The sequence below is a fragment of the Venturia canescens genome, chromosome 10 (genome assembly GCF_019457755.1).
Source record: "Venturia canescens isolate UGA chromosome 10, ASM1945775v1, whole genome shotgun sequence".
NCBI classification, from domain to species: Eukaryota; Metazoa; Arthropoda; class Insecta; order Hymenoptera; family Ichneumonidae; genus Venturia; species Venturia canescens.
This window is the reverse complement of record NC_057430.1, coordinates 15,446,618-15,458,987: the sequence shown is the minus strand read 5'-3', so window position 1 is coordinate 15,458,987 and position 12,370 is coordinate 15,446,618. Positions and strand designations below refer to the sequence as shown.

At 43.4% G+C, this 12,370-nt stretch overlaps 2 protein-coding genes across 7 annotated transcripts in view; one reads left to right on the top strand and one right to left on the bottom strand.

The window, feature by feature from the left end:
* The window catches only part of bma (SCY1-like protein bma), a 33,901-nt gene extending 30,176 nt beyond the window's left edge, over positions 1 to 3,725 (bottom strand). For all 6 annotated transcript variants that reach the window (XM_043430334.1, XM_043430338.1, XM_043430335.1 and 3 more), the window contains exon 1: positions 3,530 to 3,725. The gene's annotated coding sequence lies outside the window, so the exon portion shown is untranslated. The remainder of the gene's footprint in view (positions 1 to 3,529) is intronic.
* Positions 3,726 to 6,447: 2,722 nt separating this feature from the next.
* LOC122417602 (DDB1- and CUL4-associated factor 11) lies at positions 6,448 to 10,450 on the top strand. The gene is made up of 10 exons (XM_043431247.1): positions 6,448 to 6,514; positions 6,792 to 6,893; positions 7,548 to 7,794; positions 8,027 to 8,173; positions 8,248 to 8,429; positions 8,542 to 8,634; positions 8,768 to 9,014; positions 9,217 to 9,372; positions 9,505 to 9,611; positions 9,727 to 10,450. Exons 2-10 carry the CDS (start codon positions 6,801 to 6,803, stop codon positions 9,811 to 9,813), a joined length of 1,359 nt encoding a protein of 452 aa, XP_043287182.1. The 5' UTR covers positions 6,448 to 6,514; positions 6,792 to 6,800; the 3' UTR covers positions 9,814 to 10,450.
* Positions 10,451 to 12,370: the final 1,920 nt, after the last annotated feature.

Here is a 12,370-nt window from a genome sequence, read left to right as displayed (position 1 = left end):
CATTTTGAGCACATTGACAGTGAAAACTGGAAAAAAAGAAATTTTCATCGTCACATAGCTTCCTCTATGAGGAAGCAAAAGCTAAAAAAATATCATAAAAGATAAAATTTATGCTTCGCCTTGACTAGTTAATGATTGTGTCCGATACTTTAAATACACGTAGCCGAGGGAACATTTTTATTGCATGAAAGAAAGTTTATATCGGTGTAATGCCACCGAGAAAAAAGACAAGTAATTTCGTAACAAAAAGCGAAGCTACTATACGAATGAAAGCACGCGAGTCAGTCTCAAAAATATAAATTCGATGAATTGACTCGTTTTTCAATTTCTCTGTTTCTATTAAATTTTTCATTGAAATTCACTCGATTCTCCCTCGTCTCTGGGAGACTAAATTTATTACGAAATTGATTAGTTGTACTTCGATTCGATTCGATTCAACGAAGCGACCTTTTTCAACGACCCGACATGCCTAGTTGTCCCATTTGATGGAGGATTTCGAGTGCAAAAATATGTGCGTGACAGCAAGGAAAATAAGAAACGAGAAAGAGAATGAATGGCCGCCGAGTCGGAGAGGAAAAGTATGAAAAGATTCAAAGGTCGAGGGGAGGCTCAAGAGAGTCGGGTATCGCAGAAAACTGTGGAGAAAAGATCGAGAAAAAGGGTGCGAAATAAGAAGGAAATATGGAGAATCGAAGCGAGGAGAACCGAGCATTATTTCTTGCGACGGCACACCAGACAGGAAAGGGTGGTTTAGCGACTGCTTTATCACGAGGGAGAACCGTACGAGATTGGAAATAGGGGGCCACGGGTGGCTTCTCAACGTCGCCCCTTTCCCCATTGTAATCTCGCAATTAACCTTACGGTTTCGCGTCTCTGGCTACCGCCCGCTCGATCGACTCAGCTCGAACGTTTCCAGCTCTCCATCTCGCGTATCTCGAGCCACACGATTGCACGAAGATCCGCCGCACGGACGATCGACTGCGGGCTATACTGTTCGCTCTTCCCTCCGAAACCCTTTCCCTGTCTCACTTCCTGAATTATCAATTCAATTTACTCTTCACCGTTTGCTCACGTTTTTTATCTCCGATGCGCACGAGACAGAAGGAAAATGGGCTTTCTGGCGAATCGGATTTGAAATTTCGCCGAATTCACGAGCAAACTCGTCATCGAACGTGCGCCTCTTTGCGGATAAAATTGCCATTTTTTTCCATAGCTTCTGAATCCAATATTTGCGTTTATAAACAACGTTGGCTCTCTCGACGAACGAGATTTCGAATTTCGAGGAACCTGCAAAACGATCCCCCCCGAAAACCGTTTCCTTGAAACTTTTCGAAAATTTGACTCCTCAAATTTTTCTTATCGAAGTTGTAACAAAGTTTGGCTTCGAGCTTCTCAGGTTTGCAGAGGAAAGGAGAAATTTCTCCAAACAACAGTCCTGTTGGAATATACTCAAGAGAAACGAAGACGTTTGTAGGGCGAATCGAACCGGAAATGGAGCGGAGTAGAATCGAAGTCCTCGAAATGCGAGGGAAAAAGAAAAATTGTTAAAGTGCGGCCGGAGTGAGCGGAATGGCGCATGACTCGGAGGACCTTGACACACTGCCCTGTCGAGGGAATCCTCAAAATTGATTGGTACACGCCAGGCTATGTCAGGAGGAGCGTCCCTGATTCCCCTTCGTGCTGGACTCGGCGCGTCGTGGGAGCGTCGCGATGAATTCGACGAGGAAAAGTAACCGCGGTGAATTCTCATGAAGTTTTCATCGAGCAACTACGACCCTTCGTTCCCTCGGAAAATAAACGTCGAGGAAGCGGCATTGGCAATCCGGTGGTTGGCAAAAAAGTGGGCGATTCGAAGAGCGCTGGAAAACTTGTGAGCACGGAACGTTTCACGAGCACTCAGGGACGTTTCGATCGCTCGTAAAACTCGATTAATTTATCCCAGAAAGCGCGAGCGCGCACAGCGGACGCTGCTTCAAAATAATGCAAAGTTCGGCTCCCGCGGAGTTCCCGGGGAGCTCCCCACGTCGATTAACGCCGTTCGACTCGCCACCAGCACCGGGTCCAGCAAATCCGAGGGGTTTTTAAGCTCTCGCTCCACGACAGCCCGCGAGCGTTTACCAAAGGAAATCGTAGCTGCGCCCAGCTTCCGAGAGTTTGAATGCATTATCCAACGGAATCCTATTTGCAACACAAATTGAGCAAACGCCCGGAAGAGAACAAGAAAGTGCATCCAGAGAGAGAGAGAACGGAAAAAGAGAAAAATCGAAGGCGCGTTTAAAAGTTGCTCTACCCTCGACATTTTCCGGTGTTCGCCTCTCAATTTAATCCTTTCGGGGAGGTAAACTCGCTCGAGTTCGGAATTCACTTTCAATGGGCAATCCAATGGGACGTGTACAAATAGTGAATTATTCATCGGGGTGGCGATCGATCGTGGAAACAATGCTCGCTCGTTCGCTCCTCCCCCCCCTGTTTATATTTATCTTCGGCAAAACTTCAGTTTATTTATAGACGTCAATAAATTCTTGTTAATTTATTATAAAGCTGTCGATAGTAATGCATTTTTCAGTGTTCCCGAGCGCGACAAATCGCTGCTTGTTCGAACACGAACGTTGCCGTGTAAAAAGGCTCGTCGCCGCGCACGCGATTAATCGCAGGAGCTTCGAAACGGCAACGTTCATCTTAAGCTTCGTTTTGTCGAATTTTTCAATATCGGAAAGCGAAAAAAGCCGATCGGGGATATCGAAAGTTTGAGATACGTCGCCCGGAGCTACGATCTGCGGTGAAAATACACCGCAATTAGAGGCGCCGCGTACGGACGCGTTGACTCCTCTTTCAAAGAGACTCCCCGCCGCTTTTGTACCAGCCACTAATTTGATTAATTGACCCCGCGGTTGACCCACAAGCGCTTTTTTATTGACGCTTTCGAGGTGCATAAGAGATCGGATTTGGCGCTCGGGAGGGTTTTTCGAGGCAAAATATCCTGGAGAAAACCTCGACGATGACCGGCCCGGAGAGCTCGCTCTTTCACTCCTCCCCGCATTCCTTTATTTCGTTCTCCACACTGCCGTCTCCCCGGGAGTGTTGCTCCGTGCAATATTCGTGCGTACAAATAACTTTGTTATCGCGGCCGACTCTCCGGGGGTTTGCACGGGGGAGGACGCAACCGCGAATTCATCGTTCTGTGGGTTTGTAAACAAAGTGCGAATCGATTCGTCCCGACGTTGTTGCGCTGGAGGAGTTTACTTCGAGTAAGCGCGAATGCATTCGCCGAGCGTGAAAAACGTCTTCGACAACAGTGGAGCGTGAAAACCTGGAGTTCCGAGGCTCGGGAAAGCCGCCGGAGAAAAAAAGAGCCTCGGAGTTGATGAGGGTGAAAAACCGAGGCGCGCCGAGCGAGGAGCGCGTGGCCGGATTCCGCTGGGAAGGATTGCGAGGGTGAAGGAGTTCGCGGGAGTACATTTAGCGAAAGAGAGGCCGTTCGAACAACGCGTCCGGCGACGTGGCAACAAAGAGGCTAAAAGGGACTCACCTGTTGCGGCATTTGCCGGAGTCTCGATCTGCCCTCGCGCGGAGTTAAATAGCGAGGTGAGTGCGTCTCCCGCGAGATCGTTATTCCGGTGTGAGCGTCAATCACGATGAAAAATTGAGAGTTCGGGGCGGTGGAGGAGGCGGAGGGCGCGGGTATAAGCGTGATTGCCGGGCGGGTGTAAGCGTGGATCGTGTGGCGTGCAGCACCGGCTGGTATCGCGACACTGAGTCGGGAAAGCGTTCGAGACCGAGTGGTGCTGTTGTGAGCGCTGTAAACAGGAGCGTAGGTAGGGCTCGGGGGAGGGGGAGGTCCGGACGGTGTTGCGGAGGGTTGCATGGAAGCGTCGAGTTTCCCCTGAGCGAAGGAGCGCCCCACCGGGTCGGATTCCCTCTCCGGGGGTGTCGAGTGGAGCCTGGAAGGAGGATGTGGCGCTGGCGGGGGCTCGAATGCGGAGCTGGAGGGGGCGAAGTCGCCCCTCTCGGTCGGCTCGCCGCGGCGGCTGGCGGTCTTTTTATTCTCCGGGAGTTTGATCCGCCGCCGGGCGCCCTCGTACTTTCCCTATCCCTGTGCGCCTCCGAGGCAAGCGGCACCGCCGAGCGCGTCCGAGGACGGAGCTCGACACGGCCCTTGGCGACGTACGCGCGCTCCGGCCGGCCAGCGAGTTCCATAAGGACGCGGAGCGCTCCCTCCGGTGGCCAAATCCTCGGAGCTTTCGAAGCCTCCGCGCCTCCGAGAGGCCCCACACGCTCGGGCTTGGGCTCGCGCGGGAATAACGAGCGAGAGAGGAGAACGGGCACGCGAAAAAGCGCAGGCGTCCGCTTGGCCAGGGTATAGGCCTGCCTGGGATATTATATAGGTCTGGGCTGCAGGTAGAGCTTTGGCTAGGGGCTCTTCCCGCTGGCTCTCCTGTCAACCGGCAGCAGCGTCAATACCCCAGGCAAGCAGCCCCGTCGCCGAAACCTTCCGAAACTCTCTCTCTCTCTCTCGTTTCAATCCTTCGATCTTCGGACACTCGCGATTTTTCGAGCGAGGACTCGACGGCCGAGCAGCAGCCGAGGCGAACACCGATATTTTCATATTTCTGCCCCCCCCCCCCCCCCCCGCCCCCCGGACTCCGCTTTCTGTCCGCGACTCCCCCCTCCCCGAGGCCACCGTCGTTTACATGCCAATGCGTCTGCTCCGTTAGGCCTGAGGCTCTCCGAGCTTCCCGATTTCCCTAATTCCTCGCTAATTTTACGGGCCAAGGCCAACCTCGCCCTTGACACACTTTACCTGCCTCAAATTCTCACTAACAATCTCCCTTCTCACTCATTTCCCCATAAAACCACCTCCCACCGGCCTCAGCGATACCCCTGACCCCCAATCCCCCCCCCTGCCCCCTTGCGCTCCGTCCTCGCAGTCTTTCATCGATAAACTACCTCGTGGTTACGTTGCATGATTTTTCAAAATCCCTTTTAAACCATCCCACTCGCTTTTATGCACAATAAATACACTCGCAGCCCTCTTAACAACGACGCTTCTCTCTGACGGATAAACCGACGCTCGAGATACTCAAAGCGAAATCAGCTTCCTTCGGGATTCACCTTTTTATACTTTCCACTGTTTCTTACCCTTTTGATCTCCTCCGCCGAGCTCCCGCGCTTCCCTTTCACAGACGTTTACGCACGAGTTGTTCTATGTGCTCTCGAAATTTCACGAGGCGAGCTATAACGCTGAAATTCTAGACGAAAAGACCCGAAAGAATTGAGGTTTTTTTCAAACTTTTCGTAAAACTTGAAGAAATTTATATTTCGTTGCTTCACACACAAAAATTTCGTCCCATCGGTCCCTCGGGCCTTTTCATTTAATTACGAAAATGACAGTAGATCTTCTACTCAGATAAAACAAACTTTTGTCTGCTATCGGTTTATTGGGCACACTCGACGAAAAATAGGATTGAAACACTCGCTGAGACGTCAAACTTTGTCTGATCGTAGATTAATAGGATTCAGGGGGAACCGAAGATACTATCGAATCCCCGGCTGTCCTGCGGCTCCAAATGTCCCACTCTCTTTTCACTGCTCATACAGAATCCTGGGAAACTATACTCTCACCACCTCGCGCGCCCACCCTAACAACGTACACACCATATCCCCATCGCTTATGGCGGATTCGGGCCAAGGTTGCGAGCATGGGGATTGCACGCTCTCAATATAATAAATATATATCGCAAATATCCATATACGTAGATGTATCTCCGGAACTGTACACATCTCGAGGATCCTCGATGCTTTTCTTATCTCGTTTTATACTCGATTCGTGCAGAATCTTCGTATATCGAAACAAAAATAATGCGAGAAAATAAACACAAACGCTATTCCAGAAACACATACTTTTCCATTGTTCGAAAAATTGATCGAAACTCTAGCATTTCGAGTCGTTTCACAAACTTCGTAATGATGAATATTCGTGAGGATTTACTGTGATAGAAACTTTCGAGTTGAAACAGTTAAGAAAATAACCTTCGAGTTTTGCGAAACTTTGCATATATATGTATACATATACCCGCATCACCAAATCGAACAATTATTTGACATGAAAACGCAGCAATGAAGAAATCAAATATACTACTGTCAATGTTGGAGGAAATTATTGAGGAAAGTTCGATTGAAAAATGAATATTTATCGTGCTTCAGGAACTCGGCATACTCAGCATCGAGACATACGTCGCATGTCGCATTCGCTCCCAAACTTTGTCGTGTGTCGTGTGTCAAGAGACCCGGTAGAGTCTCGGGTTGCTTATTGTTTGTGCGAAATTCAGCTATCTTGTTCGGCCGATAAAAATTACTCGATGAGTATGATACCGACAGACGGTAACTAACCAACTTCCTTGCTCACAAATATATATATCAAAGTTTTTTGCTAAATTCCTCCATGATATTATTCCGTGAAATTTCACCAAAACATTTTGTCGACGGTAACCGCCGTCGCTTTCACAAATCAAAAGTAGGTGCCGAAAACTGCGTCTCTGTGTTGGATTTTTTGAATAAGAATAAAGATAATAATTTAATCGCAAAATATGGAACCAATTGATTATTTTGAGGAATCCCGGAACACACTAACGGAGGTTGTGGAGCTTGGGGGGTAGTTTCAATCATTTCAATCAGTTCGTAAAGTTTCGTTATGAAATGGAATATTTATCTTCCGTTTAAATCTCGTGAACAAGTGTGAAAGTAGACAGAATCGCTTTCATTTTTCGCAGTTTACATTTTAATGTTCGCAGAAATATCGGATGTACGAATTCAACAATCTGAATTTTGATGAAAACATGCCTCGAAGACTCAGATCTTATAAAGAAACGGTACCCGACACATCAAGAATCGATGTAAGTATTGCCAAAGAATATTTAAGAAATAAAGAATGATTATTCTGTGTATTCCCATCGCGATTCCAATCATTTGACGCGTGCTGAAAACCTGACGAATTTTTCATGTTTATGAGAAACGATTCCTGCAAATCGATTTTTGAATTTTTTTTCAAAGTTCTCATTTGTTTTAACAAACCCACAACAAATCTGTTTTTTCTTATCCATACCAATTCCGAAATTGTATTGTGAAGACACGCTGGTCGGCAAATCACGCATCAACAAAGTGGTATCGTGCTATACGGCCGAATCAGCTGATCGTTCATGTGTCAATGACCCGTAACGAAATTCAAAACAATTCCTGTTTCGTAGTTTTCGTTTATAACAAAGAAAAAATACGAAAAACAATAAAGAGTTCTACGTCGAATGAAATGAGTTTATTCCAGTTGTACACCTTTTTAAGACTGTTTTGAGGTTAACAAAAAATAGGCAAATATATGTAACAAAAAGTTTCCACATTCTCTCACGTTTTATCTATTATCCAAAAACTTCAGCTGATTAATTGACCCATATTTTTAATCAATATTCATTGAATAATCCATTATTTCGTTTTTTTAAATAACTATTCGTTTTCTTGCTCATTTTTGTTCTCAACGTTTGTTTTCCTATTAACAGAAAAGCGAATTGTCTTTGGAGACAAAATTGGCTTGCGGATATGTTGAGAAAGACAGTAACGAAAATATATCGGTAACGTCAATGATACAGAAACGAATCATAGGCCCACCATTTACAAGAGGACAAAGATGCAGAATAAACAATTATTATCTACCGAACATTAAAAACCGAGGTCTCAACTACCATTACAAAGTGTTTTGTGGCTCTTATTCAGAGGATGGTACAATTTTTCTTTCCGCAACGCAAGGTAAAGTAAAAATCATTGTTCCAGTGTTGGAAAAAATAAGAGATAATTTATGCATCGTTAAGTATAATCTATGACGTGACAAGTATCAATATTCCTCCTATCGATCAATATTGTTTAAATAAAAATTGAATATTTTGTCATCGATATAAATGGAATAATTTTGTCAATTGAGATTGATTAATCAACTCAATCGACTGGCCAGTTTAATATCCCCAAACATTCATTATTACAGATAAGCTTCTGCGGCTTTACTACACAGTAAACGGTGTGCTGGATGCTTTCAAAATAATTCCAGCCCGTGACGTTGGTTCAAGTATTCTAGACACTGCCTTCAGTCCAGACGGAAGATGCATAGTTTATTCCAGTTGGTCAGAGTGCCGTGAGTATTCCTTTTAATTCATGAGCAGAACCCACACTAAATTTTCGTTTATTTGAAAAAATTTTAATTTTCAGTCTACATGTGCTCAATTTACGGAGATCCGAGACTCCAAGACGCTCTCTGGCTGTATCCTCCCGATCGTAGATTTTGTATATTTTCTTTGGTATTCTCGAACGACGGTAACGAAATAATCGGAAGTGCGAACGATGGTCATCTTTACGTTTACGATCTCAAGGAGCATCAGCGTACTTTGCGGGTTGGTTGTACTTTTTTCTCAGCATTGAATACAAATTCCAGCTTCCATTATTTCTTGCATACTTTCCAAAATAAGGACAACTTTTATGGCAATTTTTTCAACATTCATTCAGATAAAAGCACATTCGAGAGACGCGAACGCTGTTACATTCGCTGACAACACATCACAAATTCTCTTCAGCGGTGGTGACGATGGATTATGCAAGGTGAATAAATTCAAAAACAATATTTTCCCTAAAATGCTTCTTCTTCTAGGGAGAACTTGATAGAATTTGGAAAATAAAATATTCTGGATCTAAAACAACTTTTTCTCGCAAATTTATTTCGCGATTTTTCAAGGTGTGGGACAGAAGAATATTGCACGATTCGAATCCTCAACCAGTAGGTGTTCTCGCGGGTCATAGGGCTGGAATAACGTACATCGATTCGAGGGGCGATGGACGACATTTGATCACCAACAGCAAAGATCAAACGATCAAATTATGGGACATGCGGGCGTTTTCGAATGCGGAAGGCGAAAAAAATACACGCATCGCGGTTGACAGTCAAGATTGGGATTATCGATGGCAACAAGTCCCTTCGCAATGTGAATGAATGATAATATTGTACTAAAAATTGTAAAAACGACAAAATTATTCACATTGTATTTCCTACAGTATCGGTGCCCAAAAAAATAAGAACCCTCGAGTCGATTATTGAAAGATCATGAAAGAATCACAAACAACGACAAAAGTCCATTCCTGTTCATAAAATACGTTTAATAACCCAGAATTCTTTCATTTTTTCAGTATCAAAAGCTACGAGTTTGCTCGAAGGCGACACCAGCATTATGACGTATCGAGGCCACTCGGTTCTACAAACTTTAATACGCTGTCGTTTCTCGCCCCTTGCGACCACAGGGCAAAGATATATTTACACAGGATCTGCTGATGGCAACGTTTTTAGTGAGTCTTCATCCTCATGGAACTCAATTATTTCTTCAGATCACAAATTATGTCGGAAATCGTGGAAGAATCGTTGAAATTGTTCCCAAAAATGAATTTCCCAATTTCTATTGAGTTTTTTTTTCTTTCAAGTTTACGATGTTCTGTCTGGGAAAGAAGTTGCCTGTCTCCGAGGCCATGCGGCGTGCATAAGAGACGTTAGCTGGCACCCGTACCATCCGCACCTCGTCCTGACTTCGGTGAGTGGAAAAAATAGGGAAAATTCAAAGGATCTTCAAAGTAGAAATTAATCTTTAAACTATGATTACTGATTAGAATAATTAACAATAACGCATAGAAATATTTCTGATTTAGTGGGACGGTTCGATCGAGGTTTGGATTTCTAAATCAATTACTGACGATATGGAATTGTTCGACTTGGATTCGAGTGACACGGATTAGGCTTTATCGAACCTCGGAGAGCTTATCATTACGAGCATATTCACAAAAGTTCGAAGAAGACTGAACCAAAATACGAAATATTTTCTACCAGGTGGAGGGAATTTTTAAATCCTTTTCCCTCAATTTCGAACGTGTTGAATTTGCAAAATTATACAATTGCAGGCAATCCAAAAATGCTTTGGTTCTCATAAAAAAAAATTTCACAAACGTTTTATAACGTTTCTCATAAATTTCATATAAAATTCTTTCGAGTTCGAAATCGAGGGATTTTTTTTTATTCTTTGGTGGGTTTCGTTCGAAGATAGAGTTTTTAAAAAATATAAATCGATCGAAATCGATTATTTTTCCAAAGGTATCGATCCTCATTGTGAATTAGACACTACACAAAAATATGAAGAAACCGATCGAGCTTCTTCGCATCAACGCAATGCGTTATATTCTAAAATGAAATATTCGTACACAACGTACGTCGTTCGTCCTTTGTCCGTACCAATCAAAACATACTGCAGCATCGAAGGCTCGTGTAAATATTGTAAAATTCACTGGAAAAAAATCAACAAAAGTGTTGAATCTGTAAAACCTTTTATGATTCATTAGCAAAGTAAGAAAATAAATTAACAGATTTTCCAGCTGCTTACATCAGGTGCCAATTTTTTATAACTTTTCAATATTCAACCGAAATTTCCATCGAATCGTACAAAGAATTTTGTCATCTCGTCGAGCATTCAACCACTTCATCCAACTTTGCGGAATTGAATGTCCAGCATTTGTTTTCTTTTTTTTAGGCCGAATTTCAGTCATCGATATAAAAATCCAGGAATACCGTTGGAAAATCCATTTTGTACGGTTAAAAATCCATTTTATAAGCACACGCCTGCCACATGCCAAGCCCACCAATCAATGAATTTGTGAAAATAATCGATTTATCACGGATTAATCGAGCTGATCGAACGCGTTGATAAATTGAAGAAAAAAACTCAACGACTCGTTTTTCGTCGAACTATTGATTGGATAAAAAAATAAAACTGCCATTCGAAGCAGCAGTTCGATGCGAAAATCTATAGTAGAGATAAATAATTGACCCGTATTCAGTGAAGCCGCAAAAAAAGTGTCACCTAATTCGTTTAACATTAATGGATTTGCAGATTCAGCCTCGGAAGCCTTGTATGTGTCATTCGAGACGTGGGTGATCGAATGTTTTTCTTCGTACAGAGAAAAACGGAGGAAAGACCGGAGTGGAAAAAAACGGGGAGAAAAAATCTTGTTTCGCCTTTAACAATGAATATCAGCGAGATCGAGTTAATTAAGGAGTTAAACAAGGAGAAAAAAATCATGATCTTGGCTTAACGAGCCTTTTGCTACGACGAAAGCGAGGATTATCTCAATTATGGCTTAATTAATACACTTTTACTACCTTAAAAGTCAAGCCCCTGTCTATCTTTGAGCAATCGCGGCGCATGCGCTTTACGACTTTAACAATTAGCTGTGACATTGGCTCATGTGCGTCTCTCTGTCATTCAGATTTTCCTATCAAACTCTCGAGTTTCCAGATTAATCTTCGAAACGGGCCAATGCCATTCGTCATATTCATAAACTACTTAAATCAAATTAATCGTTTGACGTTTTTTTGGAAAACTTGAGACCCGATCGGATTACTAGAAACTCTTTTCAAATGAATTCGTCACATTTGTAATATAAAAATCTCGCTCACTCCTTCGTAGTAGAATTCAGTACCGAATTTTCGAAATTTTCTCAAACACCGAACACTCGGCTTTGAAAAATATTTCGAAAACATTTTTCTTCATTTCAACTGGTGACTCAAAGTTTTTCAGCGATTCGTCAGTGATCACTCCAATTCTGTCGCCGTTTGCGCCACCAAAAATGCTGAATCGATCACTGAATTTTCCAAACGGAAAAATTCTACTTCCTTTTCGTTTCTTCTCCATTCACACATTCCATTTTTTTTGCGCAATGAGCAATTAGTTGCAGTACAATCAAGAAGCAAGAAGTAAGTGAGAGAAAAAGGTTCGATAAAATGAAACGAGCTCTCATGACAATTAAGCAGGGCTAAACGAGATTTTATATTTTCAACGATTTATGGCTCGTGGTGCAATTGAAGTATTGCATCATTCGTACATTATTAAATATACGAAAGAATTTATAACGAATTCATGGTACTTTGGGGTCCCATGAGGATACCGATATGGCTGACGTTTATTCGTGTCAATGTCGTCATACGCGGAGTGCAGATTCTCGCTACTCGTACGATGAGAAAAAGTCGGACATTCGTGACTTTTGATTTATCGCTTATTATGCTATTCTCGTTTTAGCTCGTTTCTCTCTATTTTATTCACGACTACGCGGGGGAAAGACGCGAAGATCGTTATTCTCGTTCCGAAAAGCCTGGATCGACGATTAAGGGGGGATTGCAAGTAAAAAAGGCGAGAAACGGGGGCTCGAATTTTTAAATTCGATCTAAATCGATGAAAGCGTTCGCTCACAGCTTTTTTCGCAATTTCATTTCTCCGAAAGCCGTTTTTCCGTAATTTCAATTGCA

What these genes read in the sequence shown, in the direction of transcription:
- LOC122417602 (XM_043431247.1), top strand. Translation starts at nt 6,801, where the DNA reads ATGTACGAATTCAACAATCTGAATTTTGATGAAAACATGCCTCGAAGA. An exon ending in TTTTCTTTCCGCAACGCAAG is followed by an intron (nt 7,795 to 8,026) that starts GTAAAGTAAAAA and finishes TCATTATTACAG; the next exon opens with ATAAGCTTCTGCGGCTTTAC. An exon ending in GCAACAAGTCCCTTCGCAAT is followed by an intron (nt 9,015 to 9,216) that starts GTGAATGAATGA and finishes TCATTTTTTCAG; the next exon opens with TATCAAAAGCTACGAGTTTG.